This window comes from Thermobia domestica, chromosome 9 (assembly GCF_964235325.1).
Source record: "Thermobia domestica chromosome 9, izTheDome1.hap1.1, whole genome shotgun sequence".
NCBI classification, from domain to species: domain Eukaryota; kingdom Metazoa; phylum Arthropoda; class Insecta; order Zygentoma; family Lepismatidae; genus Thermobia; species Thermobia domestica.
The window spans coordinates 107381909-107399989 of NC_137462.1; the positions used below are offsets into that span (position 1 = coordinate 107381909).

At 35.1% G+C, this 18081-nt stretch overlaps 1 protein-coding gene across 1 annotated transcript in view; it reads right to left on the reverse strand.

Annotated features, from left to right (window-relative positions):
• The window catches only part of LOC145694913 (uncharacterized), a 78294-nt gene that overhangs the window by 46641 nt on the left and 13572 nt on the right, over positions 1-18081 (reverse strand). Inside the window, exons 3-7 of the mRNA XM_081771666.1 lie at positions 16256-16493; positions 13904-14007; positions 12953-13062; positions 9412-9514; positions 1513-1690 (exon numbers count right to left, since the gene is read on the reverse strand). Of these exons, the coding sequence (XP_081627792.1) occupies positions 1513-1690; positions 9412-9514; positions 12953-13062; positions 13904-14007; positions 16256-16493 (733 nt within the window). The remainder of the gene's footprint in view (positions 1-1512; positions 1691-9411; positions 9515-12952; positions 13063-13903; positions 14008-16255; positions 16494-18081) is intronic.

The following is an 18081-nucleotide window of genomic DNA, read 5'->3' on the forward strand; positions in this document are numbered from 1 at the left end:
CAGTACACAGTTGCATTGATGGTCTGACCAGCTGGTAGGAATTCCTGATGCACGATGCCGCGAGCAGTCCACCAAACACACAAGAGGACCTTCTTCAGGTACAGTGCTAATTTCGGCTGTTTTGGAACCGGCCCATTCGATGCTAACCAATGACGACAGCACCGCGGAGCATCGTACAGGACCACTTCTCATCACATGTCATCACTCTGTCCAGAAAAGACTCCTTCCTCAGACGAGACAGGAAAGAAACATGGATGTCTATACTCGCGTTGCCTTCTGGCCCGGAGTCAAATCATGTGGGACCCATCAACCCACTTCTACGCAACACTCAAATGATATTTTTATAAGAATGTTGGGATAGTTTCAAAGCTAGAGCCGTCCAAAAGTGCGGAAAAAATAAATTGCAACACTGCGTTATTTCGAACACGAGGAACCGTGGTGTGCGGTCCATATTGGTGTAAAGAATTTCAGTACTGTGCAATGGTGCCCAAGAAATTTCCCATAGCGCATAATTTCCAGTCCAGATATATTTCAACAAAATTCCTAGATATGCATTGACTTAAAGGTGAGTTCAAAGTAGACAAAAAGTAAGACTTGACAGCAGTGATCACGGAATGAGTCGGCAGGTAATCGGAAGTGTTAGGAACTCCCAGGTCCGCAGTTCTTTGTGTTCAAAATAACGCGTGCTTCGATTTTTTTTTAACACTTTGGGTGACCCTTGTTCCGAAACTATAACTTTCTACACAGGCCTACATGAATTTTGTTTTTGTTATTTTGACCCAAATGGTGAATGAGGTTCCTAGTTCGATCTCAGCTCTCACCAAGTGGACTTTTTATGGTAGATAAACATAGTATGTTTTGATTTTTTTGGGGTTCTCAGTTTCCTCCTACTTTCTTCATTCCAACATTATGTTCATTATCGTCACCACTGTAGCTTCAGACTATAATATGTAGTATTACTGTATGATGGTATTTTACGTATAAATTTATTCTTAAAAAACCTCCTAATTGAACCTCTCTGTAAAAGGAATTTTCACAAAAATCTATTCAAACTACCAACAAGGACGTAAAATTGTATATATATATATCATGTTTTTAATGTTAAATTTTACTATAATGATGGTTTTCATGGAATCAGTCGTTGTGGATTATCTTATTATTATTTTCTTTGGGTATAATTAATAAATGAAACAATACTTAAAATGTTTGCGTTATATGGTGGTAATACACACTGTGAATAATGGTGAAACAACATATACCGTTTGCACGATGCAAAATTATGTAACCCAGGCACAATTATAAAAGACAGCAATAAAGCAACTCAAATTTATTCCATAACACTAGATTATTTAATTACTTTACCTTTTAAAACAGAAATGTAGTTTTTCTTCTTTTTTTGCTGAAAAAGAACAATTCTCATTTTTGAAAAGATTCCAAGAACGAGCACATCAAATGCATTTACACGTATAGCGCCGTTATTTTATGCTAACACTGTATGATCTTTACACTTACCATCCCTGACAGGCCAGCTGTCATCCTGAAAACATACAAGGAGAGTGTGAAGTAACTTTTCAACATACGGTCTCACAGCTTCCGCCTGGATCTTAGCTGCCAATTCAGCAATGCAGGCACAGGCTGCTTCTCGTACAGCGTGGTTATCTGATTCAGTAGCTACAATGTAATAATCAACCTACAAAATAATAGTATGAACGAAATTTAATTTGTCATATAACTATTATTCCAAGTATCTAACATTATTAAGAAGTTTGTTCTTTACAAATGTAAAAACAGTTAAATAAATTTCAACAGTGATAATTGAACGTTACTCAGCAAGTGTGTATATTTCATAAATAACTGTATAGCTTAAACGAATAATCTGTCATTATCAACGATGTTGAACGAACTTCCACAGTAATCATATCACTTCTTATATCATGAAATTGAACATTCCTGAGCTAAAGTTCCGATGAGTAGAAGCATTTATGGACTTCATTCTTAACCAGTTGAGAATGCTCCAAGAGCATTGCCAGAACTAACTTAAAAAGAATTATTTTTTCTTATTAACTTCTACAGGCTTTATACCAATTGTCCTATGTACTTTATTATTATATTCATTAAACAATTCTTGTAATACATCTATCCATTTATAATTTCCTTGAGTACTAAGTTTCTTCCACATGTTTTGTTTAAGAGTTCTCTTAAAATGTTCTGGATATGTTGTTTTACGAAGACACATGCTCAAAATTGAAAAAAAAATCTCAAAATATCATCTCTCTATGACTTACGGTTCCCGAGATATGGTTCCTTAAATATCCCGAAATTGGAACCTTTCTGGCCAATGTCAGTCGGCCAGTGGCCATTGGTTGCTATTTGGTACCAAAATTTTACCATCTTCTTAAGTATTGATCAACACCAATATGATCTCTGTAAGACTTACGGTTCCCGAGATATGCCTCCTTAAATCTCTCGACATTTTTTTTTTTTTTTTTTTTTTTTTCAATATCTCGGGAACGGCAAGATTGACACGAAAAATTCTATCACTTCTTGCAGATAGTTTTTGATGCTGTATCGAATGGAGGGTTTGAAAAATTTGCAGACATGCACACAAACATACATAGAGAATTCAGCAACGAACTTTTTAAGTTCGTTGAAAATTGGGTCTTTAAATAAAACATTGGCAAAAAATGTATTTTTGAAATACGCACTGATCTGTTTAAAACCAAAATCATCCAACTGTAGTGTGCATGCCTCGTTTTAAATTCCTCTGTGATAGTTAATATAAAACACGTATAATTACCTGATCCGTCCCTTTAAATTCCTTTGTGATACTGTGTTTAAAAAAACGAATAATTAATTCGTAAACATTAATATAATCATATTAGAAAAATTATGTTCTGGAGAATGTTGAAAACACGCAAAATCTCCAAATCCACGTAAGTGAAAGATCAGAATCGAACTCAAGATACAATTCATTTTCAGTGTCACATTTTTCTGTTAATGAAATGTGTTAGCACTATATGAATATTATTGCTTATTAATTTCTGAAGCAACGATACCCATCAGCATTGATAATGACAGAAGTTATCCGTCGAACGTCTACGGTTATTTATACAATATTAAACGCTTAGCAGTTACATTTTTCATTATTATTAAAATATGCGATCATTGATCTCTTTAAGCAATCAACCGGAGATGTTTATGAATAAAATTGTAATTATATTAGTTAATGGTACGACTGTGTGTTACAGTCAAATGTCATTAATAATTATTAAAAATTAGCTGTGAATATGGATAACTTTTTGTTCATGATAAGTAACAGGCACTCGTATAGTTTAAGCACTGAAAAGGGATATTCAACTTGAAACAACACCATAACAGTATTTATAATAAATATGCTATATAAATATACATATAGCATACAACAGTACCTATAGAAAATATATATTTCCGAAAACATTAAGATGATTTTCTCCATAAAGCTTTGAAGTGGAAATATATATATTAAAATCTATACTTAAAAAAAAATGTTGGCTTCAATAACTAATCATAAATTGAAAACTAATAACAATGACTAAATGTTACAAGTTAAATGCTCAACAACAATCATTTCATATGTCTTGTTAAAAAGGGTAACAATTATAATTTAAGAAAGTTTGTTACTTGCACATATTTTCAGTCATAATATCTCAGTCAGTATCGATAATATATATCTTTCAATGGTAAGCAGAAACACACCCCTCTTCTTTTTTAAGGGTGACTTTATTATAGTTATCTTTTAAATCAAGAATGAATATTTGTTTAATTTATTCCCTAATAATGGTACTTTTTTCTCAAATTTGCTGGCTATTTTCCCTACGAGACGAACAAAAATAGACAATTGGAAACGAAAGAAGGTAAATCAGTAGTTTCATAGTGACCAAAAGTTAGTTTTACGAAATCATGAAAATGAGTTTGTTCACGAACTGCTAAGTACTGACAACGCGCATGTTGCTTGCAATGCACTTTTTCTTTTTTTTTTAAATAATATTTTGTGTTGCCTGTACTTCCTGTATTTACAGATTTTTCTCTTAATCGTCCGAAAGAAAGCACATCTACCAATTTTGTTTGAAGATCATTCCAATAATTCCTTAGTGTGAGTGACGAAAGCAAACCGAAAACCGTAGTTAGTTTGGGCAGAATTGAGATTTTTTTTTTAGAAAATGGTTTTTCGAGAGAAACATTTCATCATGCTTTGGAAATGTGGAATAAAAATGCACAAAATTTATTTTTAAAAGTTAATTCATGCAAGCTACAGGATTTTCCACAAATGAAACCTTACGTAAACGTGTCATGCATTTAGCACCTCAACTGACAATCATATGAAGACACGAGCGAAGCCTTGAAAACGTATGAGTTATAATTTCTTACAAGAATGTATGATATAGATGTTTTTTTGTTTTTAAGTATTAAATATGCATCCTAAAGCATCCAACATTAAATATACGATATATCTCGATTAAGGGGCAAAAACACTAGAAATTGACAGGAGTACTTTTTATTTCATTCGATTTCAAATTATATAAATAATAATAATAATAATAATAAATCTAAAAAGCAAAATTTTAACCAACAAAAACGTACACAAAACAGGATAAAAGTTCGCAATTTATTGGATTTCATATATCAATCGCGACATGGTATGATGGCATGATCTAAAGTATATATATATATATATTTATATATATTGAAAGTATGTACACTCATGTCCAAAGTGATTGTCGCATATCCATGACTGTCTTCTTGTAAGAATATAATTTGATAATGATTTTGCAAGGTACTTGTAATACTGATACTATGAGTATAATCGGGAAATGTATATTTGTGGTAAATTTCATAGCAAAATAATTATAAATACGAAAATTAGAATGAATAAAACAAAATATTGCTAAATGGACAACGAAGTTTTATTTTCGTTCTATTGTTTTTATTTACTTCTCTTTTGACATGAAATTTGCCACATACATGTCTTTGCCGATTATACACACACTAACATTATAAGAAATACCGCACGAATTCGTTATCAAATTATATTCCTACAACAACATATTTATAGACATGCGACAATAATTTTGGATATAAGTGTACCTATGATGTGAAATACGATGCTGCTTCAATACTAGGTCTTTTCAAATACTTAAGATATACGAATCATAACATCGATAATGTGAAAGTCATCAAAAAGTACTCATCGTACATATGAGACCTTCATCATTCAAATAAAGATATCAACATCAATTCGGGAATGGGATATAACTTTGAATGCCACCACTGACACTTCACGATTTGAGACAAGGTTATTTCAATTTCACTTGAAAAATTTACAAGATCTAATAATATATTAAAAATAGTTATGATTCTCTCCGCTTGAAGCGCCTTTTCGTCTCTGTAGCGATTTGCTCTAGTAGAGTGCGCCATCTAGAAAACCTTGCAACAAAAAATTACTCCAGCACTTCACTAGTCTTCTGAAGGTATGGAATAATATAACATGTAAAATTTGTGATTCGTGTTAAGATTAGTGCTTCGTATTATAATTGATTGTGAAGAAAATGGGGATTGTAAACCATTGGGCAATTAAAGCAGGATTTCGTATGCTAATAATCTAAATTATATAACCTCTTCATTATATATATATATATATATATATATATATATATATATATTCGTTGTGTTGGTAAGTAAATTTGACTTTTTTGTTTTGCGCAATTAGAACACAGATTCATGCTCTAATTAAAGCAGTGGTATAGTTTTGATATGTAGTCCCTTTCAGATCTCTTTGCGTAAATTTAATATTATTAAATTTGAATCTACGCAATTTTTTTCTAAAAGTGTTTGAATTATATAGAATTGAAGAAACACTACCAGATTAATTATTCGGGGTTACAAATAGGTCGAAAGCGCGTTGAATGCTAATTCATGTTTAATGTTCCATATGATTGAAGTAGTACATATATTATTTCGTAGTTATTTCTATATTACTTGTTATTTTTATATTAAGTTATCGTAATTTTCTATTGTTACGCATTTTTTGTATGTTCAATTCGATTTACTCTTTCGCTGAAATAAATATTAATACTTAAGTGGAATTTATAATTTCAAGTGTTCCCATCAGCCTGATGCAATGATTACTAGTCTTAGCTCAAAACCCGGACAATTTCCCTCTGCTCACTAGGTGACGAGGGAAAAATGATGCACAGTTATGTCACACACTGTCAACCAAAAAAAATCACAATGGCTTAAGAACATTTTTACATTGTAAAATACCTTCAATAGAATCTTCAGCTCGTAGTAATATGATAGGATTGCCAATGTACAGTTTTGTTAAAAAAAAATCTTGACCACCCATCTTGCTTTAAAAGGCCATATTCTGGCAACTTTACGTAGAAAATTCTAATACCGTAACTCTAAATGAAGATCTCAATGGGCTGAAGAAAATACAAATTTGTGCAATTCCAACTGTAGATACGAGTCCTCTGGACGGCCCTACCGGGGAAGAGCAGTGGCCACGGCCCTTCTCCCAAATGGTGACTTACACGTGCTGTTGGGTCCGGGAAGTGACACTGAGTGTCTCAACGTGTACGTGGTACCTCAACACGTTAAAAAGAGGTAGTCCCGTATTGCATGGACGATCCTACCGGGAGGGGAGTGTGGAATCCTGCCTACTAGGGGCACTTAACGGAGATGGGGAGGGGACAATCCCAGGCATCTGGGTAACGGCTCTGATCCCGCGGAAGGGAGGAAACTCTGCAGGATAATGGCCGGCATCAAACTCAAATGGTGACTTAACACGTACCATTGGATCCGGGATGAGATGCAAAGCATCTCGACCTGTGTGTGGTATCTCTACACACGGCGGTTGCCAGTTGAACGATAGAGGTAGGCAGGGCCGAGACTCGAGCCCCCTCGGGCATTACCTGAGGTTCCCGGATTGGGTTGGACTCTGCCGGGCTGTGGTCATACCGTGGGAATCGGTAGCATATAGGAGCTAATCCCAGGAATCTGGGTAACGGTGAACATGTGCAGGAGATGAGCTTGCCTTATAACGTTCGGGCACCATGCCTGCAGAGTATGGTAGGGCCTGACTTGCTAGAAGGACCGCCTCTACCAGTAGGTTAACTGGTAGGCACGCAGGACTTCGGTCTGGCCGCGCAGTGGGCGTATTCCACTCCTTCAGTGAATGGGGGTTACACGCTAAGGCATTAAGGTCAGAGGACATCTTGACGGTGCACATCGTGCACGAGGACTCAGGTCCAGGCACGAGCAACTACGGGAGGGGTGCCTTGTTTGACGGAACCCGTCCATCAAATAGACCGAACGGTCGTGGGCATGCTCTCCATGCATGCAACTAAGAGTGGCAGTAGTAGATAAGAGACCTGCACGGGCCGAATTTTTCGGTCCGAGTCCAATCCAGCCCGAATGTACCTAGGCCCGGCCCGGCCCGAATGGTACCATTGCCTCCTAGAACTTTGCCTGTCATCGAGAGAACAAAAACTCCATTTCCTGTAACAAAAATCTAACTTAATTGATTTTTAGCATAAAGTGAAGATGGCAATATTGTTTAACGACAGGCAAAACTTTCCCACCCGTTCTTGTCATATTTTGGGTTCAGTGAAGTTCAAGATCAGAGCTCAATTTAGCGCGCAATGCGTGCAATCCTCTATAGTGAAAGTGGAGCCGCTAAGCAACACAAACTGTAAATAGCTATTGTATTCTTTGTAACATTTTTCATGGGCACACTTCTTCAACGTTTGGCTTTATTCCAATTATCGTTTAACGAAAGTCAATAATTATTAAAGAATTGCAATTAATCGGCCCCAGCCCGGCCCACCTGAAGAGAAATCAGTGTCGGGCCGCCCAAGCCCGGCCCGTGCAGGTCTCTAGTAGTAGACTACTAACAACTATGTAGATAAGAGTACAAGGCTTTTCAAAGAGTGAGTGAGTGGTCATTTTTAAACAAAACTGTACACGGCTCTTACCTACACAACTAATTCCCGTTCATCCTATCCCCCATTAAACATTTTTCTTCACTTGTATCCTGAAAATACTACCACGAAAGGAAACGAAAATTCGACATTTAACATGATTGCTGAGATTGTTCTTCAAGCGGCTTACATTATGACGTAAGTTGGTTAAACTAACAGCTCAGATTTCTTAAGTCCCGAATGTTAGTTATTGAGTATGAAATTTTTAATTTTCTGGGGGAGAGGACGTGAAGTTTACAGCTGTACACAAAGTCAAGAAAAATATTACACAAACAAAAGAGATGAAATCATATTTCAAACAGGAAAAAAATAAGTGTATTAATTACCATCTGTTAAAAAAAAAAAAAAAAATACATACGAAAAGTAAGGAAAGTCAGAATTAAACTGCTCTTAGAGACAGTAAGTTTAATACTTACTAAACAACATTCAGTTAAAAGTAAATTTATTAAAAGCAGCACAAATCTGTGCGATCTCTGCGGTGTTATATTCTATTACGGCCTATAACCAGACTATTTTTAATTGAATGATGCGTCGGCAGCTCCCTGGACGTTAATTTTGGCTTTCTACAGCGGAGTCCGCTAACTCTTAATTAAGGCAGCTTCTCAGTTGCCTCATGGTGCTGGGCTAATACCGAAAATTGTATCCCTCCAGCAGAAATCAAACCCGAAGCCATGCATCTATCAGGATTCACGGGAACACAAATTTATATAGCATGCCATAAAAATATACAAAAGCCAACCTAAACTAACTGAGTTGCAAGGACAAAAGTCACTAATTACCGAAATTACCAGTCACTACCTAATTTTTGCTAATTGCCGAAAAGAAATGACACTTAAATACGAACGCCTGACCTGAATTTAAAGTTACGCCATGTTATACCAAAAAAATATTACCCATATATTATTTTAATGCAGAATCAAATATTGTCGAGAACAACAATCACTTCCCACCGTTACATTACCAATAATTTATGAATAAATTTATTAATTTGAACCGTGTTTTCTTGGCACATATAACACAATTCTGTGTATGTTACTGAAAATCTTATTCAAATCGGCCAATCAATTTCGAAGTTATTTGCACAGACAAATCTAGCGAAGAAGAGGAAGTTTTGCTTTTGATTATATATCGTAATTTGCCTTATATCTATTCGTAATATTGAGAACAAAGTGTTAAACAATTAAGCGAATATCCTGTACTCGAACCGTAACTATATGGTGGTATCATATTTTCTGCGTATTTACGCTTATTTGCTATCATCATGTATTAATTCACTCACTGTCTCTTACGAGATCTTTATACTCTAAATCAGTCAAACGTTAAGTGATAGCAGAGGAAGAGGAGAAAAATGATGTTACAAGCACACCATTCAGATTATTTGCTTCTATCTCACCACATGAGCGATGTATTTCTGCACTAAGTCCTTTCCTGAAGTACCTGTCACCTGACGCCAAGTTTCCTGAGAGTATATTCTTACACCTTCAGCTACATAATACCTGAAATAACAATGATCATCAGATTATCATCAATGTGGAAGCAATTTGAGAACATCACATGATACATTCTAATGTAAACCGATTTTTAAAAAAACTAAAAAATATATAAACATACTGAGCAACTGGAATTATGATGCCACCTTATTATGCATAAATTCTATGGAATGTTTCTCAGACGCTGGATTGCGAACATGAGAGGGAATGCGGTATTTGAATTAGGAACCACGGTTACCTGACCTTAATCCCTTGGATCTACTCATATGGAAAATTTTTAAATCAGAAATGTACGCTACACCGGGATATGAGTCTTTACGTTTTAGAGAATACATAGAAATAACGTAGTAGAATGCAGAGACTGATGGAGGACAGGTGAAACGCGTCTTACACCAATGTGCTGTTTATCTATCCCCATTTACTTCCAGATTTTGTAGTAATTGTGCAAATTTTAACTAAAACCATTCCACAAGCCTACTGAGTGATGGATATGGCTCACTGCAGTTATACGAATAAATTGTTACGGTGAATTATAAATAACATTATCCTCTCTTACATTTAGGTTAAATATTAAACTTACCTTTCCGTTTGGTTTTTCAGCCAAACAAAAGGATTTTACAGTCCATTAAAACCTACTTTAAAATCCAAGAGAGTACTCTTCAAGAGATGATATCCCTCAACCTTAGCAACAAACACGGTTCAACCATGCAGAACACTCAATTGAAAATAACAAGCCAGAAATTATAGATTATCTATTACGAATTTCCTTACCCAATATCATCCCAACTTCCATTTCATACAAAAACTCATTAATCCTGCTTGCCCTGTACACACTATCTTACGTGGAACAGAACAGGCTTCCCCAACCAACTCTAAAATTGTTTACCGGAGACCCCATCCCTTTCTAGACGAGTTTGCTATTTCTTTCTTTCAAGTAGTTCCCAACAATCCTGAACATTATCTGGTGAATACGAATGGTCCCCATCTTTCTTCTTACCTTACAAAAAGCGATACTCCAGTATGCTCAGGACGTTGGCATAGTTTACACAACATTACACTATATAAATTTACTATATACATACACATGCACACACACACACACACATATTATATATATATATATATATATATATATATATATATACAAAGTGTTAATGAACTATACCGACAAACTGTAAGAGGTGATTCCTCACATCAAAATAAGAGAAAAAGTTTATATGGATCTGTGGGGAAAAGTCTATAGTTTCAGAGCTAGAGCTGTCCAAAAGTGCGAAAAAGCTAAATTTAAAGAGGCCTTATTTCGAGTTTGAGAAACTGTGGATGGTGGTTCTTATCAACGCAAAGGAAGTCACGCATACGCAATCCAAAAATGCATATTTCATCAACTTTCAATGGGTGTGCAGGATATTTCCTACAGCGTTTAAGTGTCAGATATGATCTTAACGGAGTTTTCAGATATGGCCTGATTTCAAGGAGGGTCCCATGTAGCCAAAAGGTAAGCCTTGACAACAATGGATACCCAATGCTTCGAAGGGAAGTCGGAAGTGTTAGGAACCAGCAGCTCCACGGTTTTTTGTGTTCGAAATAATGTGCTACGAGTATTTCGTCACGGTACATTTCATTTTTTTCATTTATAAGCGTGAAAGAACGCATCGCAGCACGCGTTTTTGCGAATACGAGAGACCATCCTGCTGACGGTCTTTAACACTTCCGACATCGCGCCAAAGGATTCCGTGTTCACTGATGTCAAGGCTTATTGTTCGCCTACTTAGGACTCCCTTTAAGGACCATCATCCACAGTTTCACGAATTCGAAATAGGGCCTCTTGAAATTTAACTTTTTTGCAATTTTGGACAGTCTTAGCTCTGAAGCTATGCACTTTCCCCCACAGGCCCATATGAACTTTTTCGCTTATTTTGATGTAGGGAGTCGGTAAAGTTTGTCGGTATAATTCATTAACACCCTATATTATATATATATATATATATATACGAGGCATATGTCAAAAAAGGCCGAACGCGGGGTTCGATGAAGTTGAGGATGCGCAGGAACATGTCGTAATATTCTGTGCTTGCAACAGACATAGAATCGTCTGAGAGGAGTTACTTGATTGATTTATTGATTTTTGATTTCATACGAGTAGCATAAGGTGAAATGGCTGCAGTAATACAAAATTCAGACGACAAATGTGAAGTGAGATCTGTCATACGATTTCCAAACGCCAAAGGATAGAATGTATCTGACATCCATCGGGAATTGTGTGCCATTTACGGACCGACAGGAGTGAGTAAAGGAAAGGTCAGGCAATGTTGCAGTTTCAGAAAGGGCGTTCAAATGTTCATGACGATGAGAGTAGCGGAGGGCCTTATGTTCAGACGGACGATTTGATGGAAGATGTTAACGAGAAAGTGCGATCCAACTGCCACTTCACAATAATTGCACTAACCAGAGTTTCCAGAAAATTCTGCGAAAACAATGAATCGAGTTGTAACTGACAAGCTAATTAGGCGCCAAAAGTGCTGAGAAATGCGCACAAAGAACAAATAACAACAATGCATGTGATATTTTGGCCCGCTGAGGAGAGGACAGAAATTACTTCTTTTCTCACGTAGTGATGGACGATGAAACCTGAATATGGTATGCCACTGGGGATTTGAAGCAGCAGTCAATACAATGAAGGCACTCGTCAATACAACGAAGGCACTCTGGTTCTCCTAAAGCGAAGGAATTCAAACAAACATCACCAGTCCAAAAAAATAAAATAATAATAATAATAATAATAATAATAATAATAATAATTATTATTATTATTATTATTATTATTTAAAAAATGGCAACTGTGTTTTAAGATCAAAAGTGTGTGACTTTTGTGGAATTCTTATAACCAGAACGAACGAAAACAGCAGATGTGTATTGCGAAACACTGAATAATCTACGACGTGCCATCCAAACTCGGTGGAGAAGAATGCTACGCTCTGGAATTCTTGTGATCCATGACAACGCCTGCCCACACATAACTGCTCGTACTTTTGATATTATTCAAAGATATCAATACAAACTATTCAATCATCCTAACAGCCCTTACTTTTCCCCCAGTGATTTCTTCCTTTTTCTTCACCTGAAAAAGTGGCTTGCATTGAAACGTTTCAACGACAGTGAAGTGCTCAAGACATCAATTCTGGACCGACTGCACTCTCAGGTGGCATATTTTTACATAGAGAGTACACGGAAGCTTATGCCACGCTACCAGAAATGTCTGGAGGTTCATGGTGGCTACGTCGAAAGATAACCAAGGTGTGAAGTTGTATATCAATCACAATAAATTTATTTTATTATATCATTCATAATATTTTTTTTTTTTTGTTTTGTTTTGACATGCGCCTTGTATATTATATACGAAAATGGGTATAATCACTGTAAATAATGGCATCAAAAGGATCTTACCTATTCAAACACATTTGTGGTAATAAGTCTGGATAGAAAACTTCTCTCGTTTCTTTGTTAGGCAAAGAGAGCAAAAACTTCCGTGATGCAACAGACGCCGCCAAACGAACCTAATAGAAATATATAGAGGTTGTAAAATCTCATATTCAAAACTAATTATATGATATATTTTTTTTAAAAAATGTTAATACTTGTTTTACAACAAGATCGTTTTGAATACTACAACAATAGTTAACTGTAATAATACCATAATCGCAACTTATTTATTTATTTTTGTCAGTGTCAAATTTAACAAAACTGAGAGACTAGTATTACTCGTATAACTGAAAACGATAACATACTGTACTTCTGCAGATAATATACTATAACATTCGAACAACATGCATACACATGAAGGAAGTCGATATCCAATACATTGGAAACTATTCTGATATGATAAACTGGTTTAGGTATTAAGCTTTTCAATATTTTGAATTAAAAGACAGTTTTATTCAAATCGCAATAGTGAATAAAACCTTACGACCCTCACTAACTTTTCACAACCCTAAGAATTCCTCCTGACCACTGAATAATAAACTTCCCACATAAACCAGAAAATGCCAGCACATAAATATAATGACAAACAAAACAGATTGCTACTATCAGCATTTTTTACTCGATGTTTTGAAATTTCATTCTGCATAAAAAAAAAACATTTTAAAACCTTTTCCAACTTTCATTCTAAAGTTTGGGTTATTAATTTTATTACTTTTAGAAGACGGTTATGTCAATATAAGAACTTGATATTACTATTATATTTTAATTCAGGAACAGACGTATAGCCTATTTTAACAGGCATGCCTCTTATCTAGAAGGCGTTCTTATATTATGAGTACAAGCCCATCACTTAACTAAAAACAAATAAATAAATACTTAAGTAACTAATAATAATAAAATAGAAAATAACCTCACCTGACTCCAATTATCTGCCAATCCGAGAGCAAGATGCCTACTAAACTGATGACCGTAAGCATATATGGGATTCACAGCACTAACACTGTCTCTACCTTCTAAATCTGTAAAGAAGTACAATGGGAAATGAGGAACGAAGTACGAACCGAAGAATACTAAATGTGTAAGAGATAAAAATCATTTATGCGTCTAAATTGTAATGTGATCGTACTCTGAATACAATCACAGTATAAACTAGACGCAGCAAGAAATTATTTTTTACAAATTATAGAAATATGTGTGAAATTATACCTCTAAATAAATAAACCTACTAAAATTATATTGTGATAGGAAAAGCAATTTCGATAAAAAGAAATTGTGTTAGTACTTATTTCTGTTCTTTCAATAACAAAGTAATCACAGTAAGTCAATTTACTTCAAGTACTTAGCTGTGCTCACCTTCAGGACAAAGACAAAGAGGTGAAAAGCATTAGAGAGTATGAACACACAAAAATTGAAAAGAGTGAAATCTAGTATCTTACAGTAAAACTTCACTGATCTAGCTTGTCATGTTGTGAGTGCTTACTGTAAACTACACTCTCAACAAAAGGAAGACAATAGAGCTTATAACTATCTTATTGCTGAGGTGAGATTCCCATCAGACATCACAGCAGATATTTCATTCGAACCAACCTATTATTTTAAAACATTTTTCTGACATGAAGAGGGTCCTTGAAAATGTAACAAAAATCGTATAGTTATTAAATAATTCATTTTGTTCTGGTCAGAAAAATGTTTTAAAATGTTATTGTGATTATCCAAACTACTATTATTGGCTTCCCTGTACTGTATGTGATTAATTTAGAATCTGTCAGTCGGTCTCTGTTTATGAAAACGAAATCTTTCAGTTTAACGTCCTTTAGGCTAAGGGAAATGGGAGTACCCCGAAAAAAGCCACTGACACGATGCTGTCCACCACAAACTTACTTGGGCGGGAATCAAACCAGGAACCCCACACAATATAGGTAAGCGCTCTACCACTGAGCCAGTGTGTCCTCTCTATTTATGAAAACGAAATCCACAGTCTGGTACCAGGGCGTGAAACCATGTTGCCACCAACAACTGTTTTATATGGCGTGCCTAATTGTAAAGAATAGCTCAACACCAAAGTTTTTATTGAAGGAGTCTCGTTTTCAAAGTAGTCTGGTCACCTTTGTCGCACTCCTGACACACTTTCCTCACTGTGTGTAAACGATGTTTTGCGACTATTTTCTTTATATATTAAAAAGCATGAAGCCTATCGCTGCACCATACGGAGATTTCATAAGAATACGGTATAGCCCGAATGCTGGTTTCACTAACTATATAAGCAATATTTGTTTGACCCGTACGACACTTTGCCTGAGGGAATATACACTTTGAAACTTAATCATCGCACAAAGAGAGTATCGCCGATACAACGCCTTGAAAACATGCTGTTAATAATATGCTCTATTTATCTTGGCATTTGGCTCAACTTCGTACAGTACAGCGTAAGCCTGTGTTTAGAGCAGAAATCTACCACCACCATGAATCGCGTGAATATGTTTCGTGGCATGTGCATACCCGATTTGTTGCGTCCTTGAAGTAGCAGTAAATTGGAGCTGTCAAATACATAAACTACTTGGAAGTTGACAAACATATCCAGGCTTCATCTAGCGACACAAGTATATGATGACTTTTTGTGTAGTAGACTCCTCCTTTTTGGCCAACCCACGGACCTGATGGATAACACCCATTTGCAATTCTTTTGCCCTATCGAATGACCACTTTTCTTTGATTCTTGAATCTTTTCACGATTTTCTCTTCAGAATCCAGTAATTTTTGTTTGTTTGTTATAATGGGAAAACCAAGATGGAACATACAGCTCTCTCTCCAACAAACTTGAAATTCCTATAAAAAGTTCAAAAATTTCATAGGCAGAAAAAAGAAACAGGAAAAACTTATTTTTTCCTTTCTTTACAAAAAAGCTTTTAAGCCCTTGCATCTCTAGTTGAAACACATTTGCGGCATCGTAGAAGTTTTACGATATTTTCAGCAACGCATTGCAATTAACACAATTAATAAATCACAAGTTCTATTAAGCACATATTCGTGGTCATAAAATTCTTTTACATTCCGAGAAGCTTTCTTTTCGAGTATTTCGAGTTTTCTCACGGAATCCTAAAAAGTATTAGGAATTGTTGATATACGAAACAAACAAAATGTACTGGAAATGTTGGATAATAAATACAACTATGGACAAGAGAATTGTTCTTTACGGGGCAGATTACACAATTAACTTAAGTAATAATAATAATAATAATAATAATAATAATGTAAAATACTACTTACCCTTGGCGCTGTTTCCACAAGCTACCAACGAGGCACACAGATAAAATCCTGTTTCTCTAACGAAACGATTTTTGTGGTTCAGAGTTTGAAAAATGAGATCTAACAGATCTTGATCAACATATGGCTGAAAATCAGTTCCACAACCATCTATCATGCATTGCAAACATTTCATACTCGTCTCCAAGTTTTTCCAACCAGCTGTATCGTGAAAAATCTGAGCTGCGTCAGCACTCCCTCGCTGAAAACAACAGATAGTCATTTCTAGATCTAACGAACCACTCAATTCACACAAATAGTTAAGTTTAGATCTTTAATTATGCATAGAAAAACAACGTAGAAATACATTATTTTAACCTAAATTTTCAGTACATTTGACTTTCGAACATTTCAACATTGAGAAATACTAACTTTTTTAACTGAAAAAAAAACTATAAAGTCTTTCCTATGCAGTGCTTTTTTATGAAAAAGAAAAAAGAAAGCTTTCACATGATTGATATTCATCAGGAAATTCCAGGACTGAAATAGCTACTAAGTATTAGCACCCGTGCTTTCTGTTACGGGTTCAACTTGGGTATAAGCATATCTCGAACGAATCCAAGTTAAATTGCAGATTCTCATCATTAGACTTCGGATCGATATGCACTAAAAAACGGCAAAATATGCATGCAAATATGCGCTAAAAATCACGAAAATATGCAAATATGCACTAAAAATTGTAAATATGCACGAATCAAAACCTAAAGTTAAATGAGGAATTTTATTATGTTTAGAAAAAAAAAGTTGTATTACTTGAACTACATATACTTTGTGTATAACTATGATGCATTCATGCTATAATACACAGCTATGTAGTTTCCCGGGTTTTCTGACAAAAAACCTGCATTTATCAGTCAAAACTTTACTGTACATGGAGAATGTTCCTTCTGTGTCACGGGTCGTTTAAGGGACAGTAGCATGAAGCAATGTTACTTGCCGGCAACTCTGAAATTCGTGCGTCGTTGTTTCCAGGAACACTTTATTTACATAAGCCAAGAATTTTATGTCAGGTTTCTTCCGTCTATTGACTGTGTGTTTCGAAGAAATGATTGTCCGATTGATCTTGGTGGCGTCTGTTTTGTTATTGAATCAAACAGCTCAAAAGCACTACAAAATCCTAATCATCGCTCTTCTAATCTCGTTATTATTTTTGAAGAACTGAAATGAGTATTGATAAACGCAAGGTCGTTTTTAATGTTTTTAGCTATATATATATATATATATATATATATATATATATATATATATATATATATATATATATATATATATATATATATATATATATATATATATATATATATATATAATAAAACCTGCTTAGCGAAATTGAACAGAACTCCCAAAAATTCCCGTTAAGGATTTTAAAGTTAATCCAAATAGATCTATGCTTAAAAAATGTACAATCCGCAGCAAACAACCTGCAACATGAGCATGTAAGTTTAATGTGAAACGACGAAGTCTTTTGCTCCAAAATAAGTGTGCAGGAGAGGACACCGAGGTTTCTCCTGGCGTGATTCGTGCCACTTAGACGCTATGTTGATTCCTTGTTCTGTTGGGCGTAGTTTCACAATAAACTTACATGCTCATGTTGCAGTTTTTTTTTTTGCTGCGGACTGTATATACCTATATATATCTATATCCATCTATATAAAGGTAAAATAAAATGTTGTACATAGGCCTACCGTATTCAATTACAGTATTTATTTTTTAATAACGAATTAATACACATAAAACTTACAGTGAACAAAAAGAAGCCTACATACGGTTTCAAAGGCCAAGACAAAAAG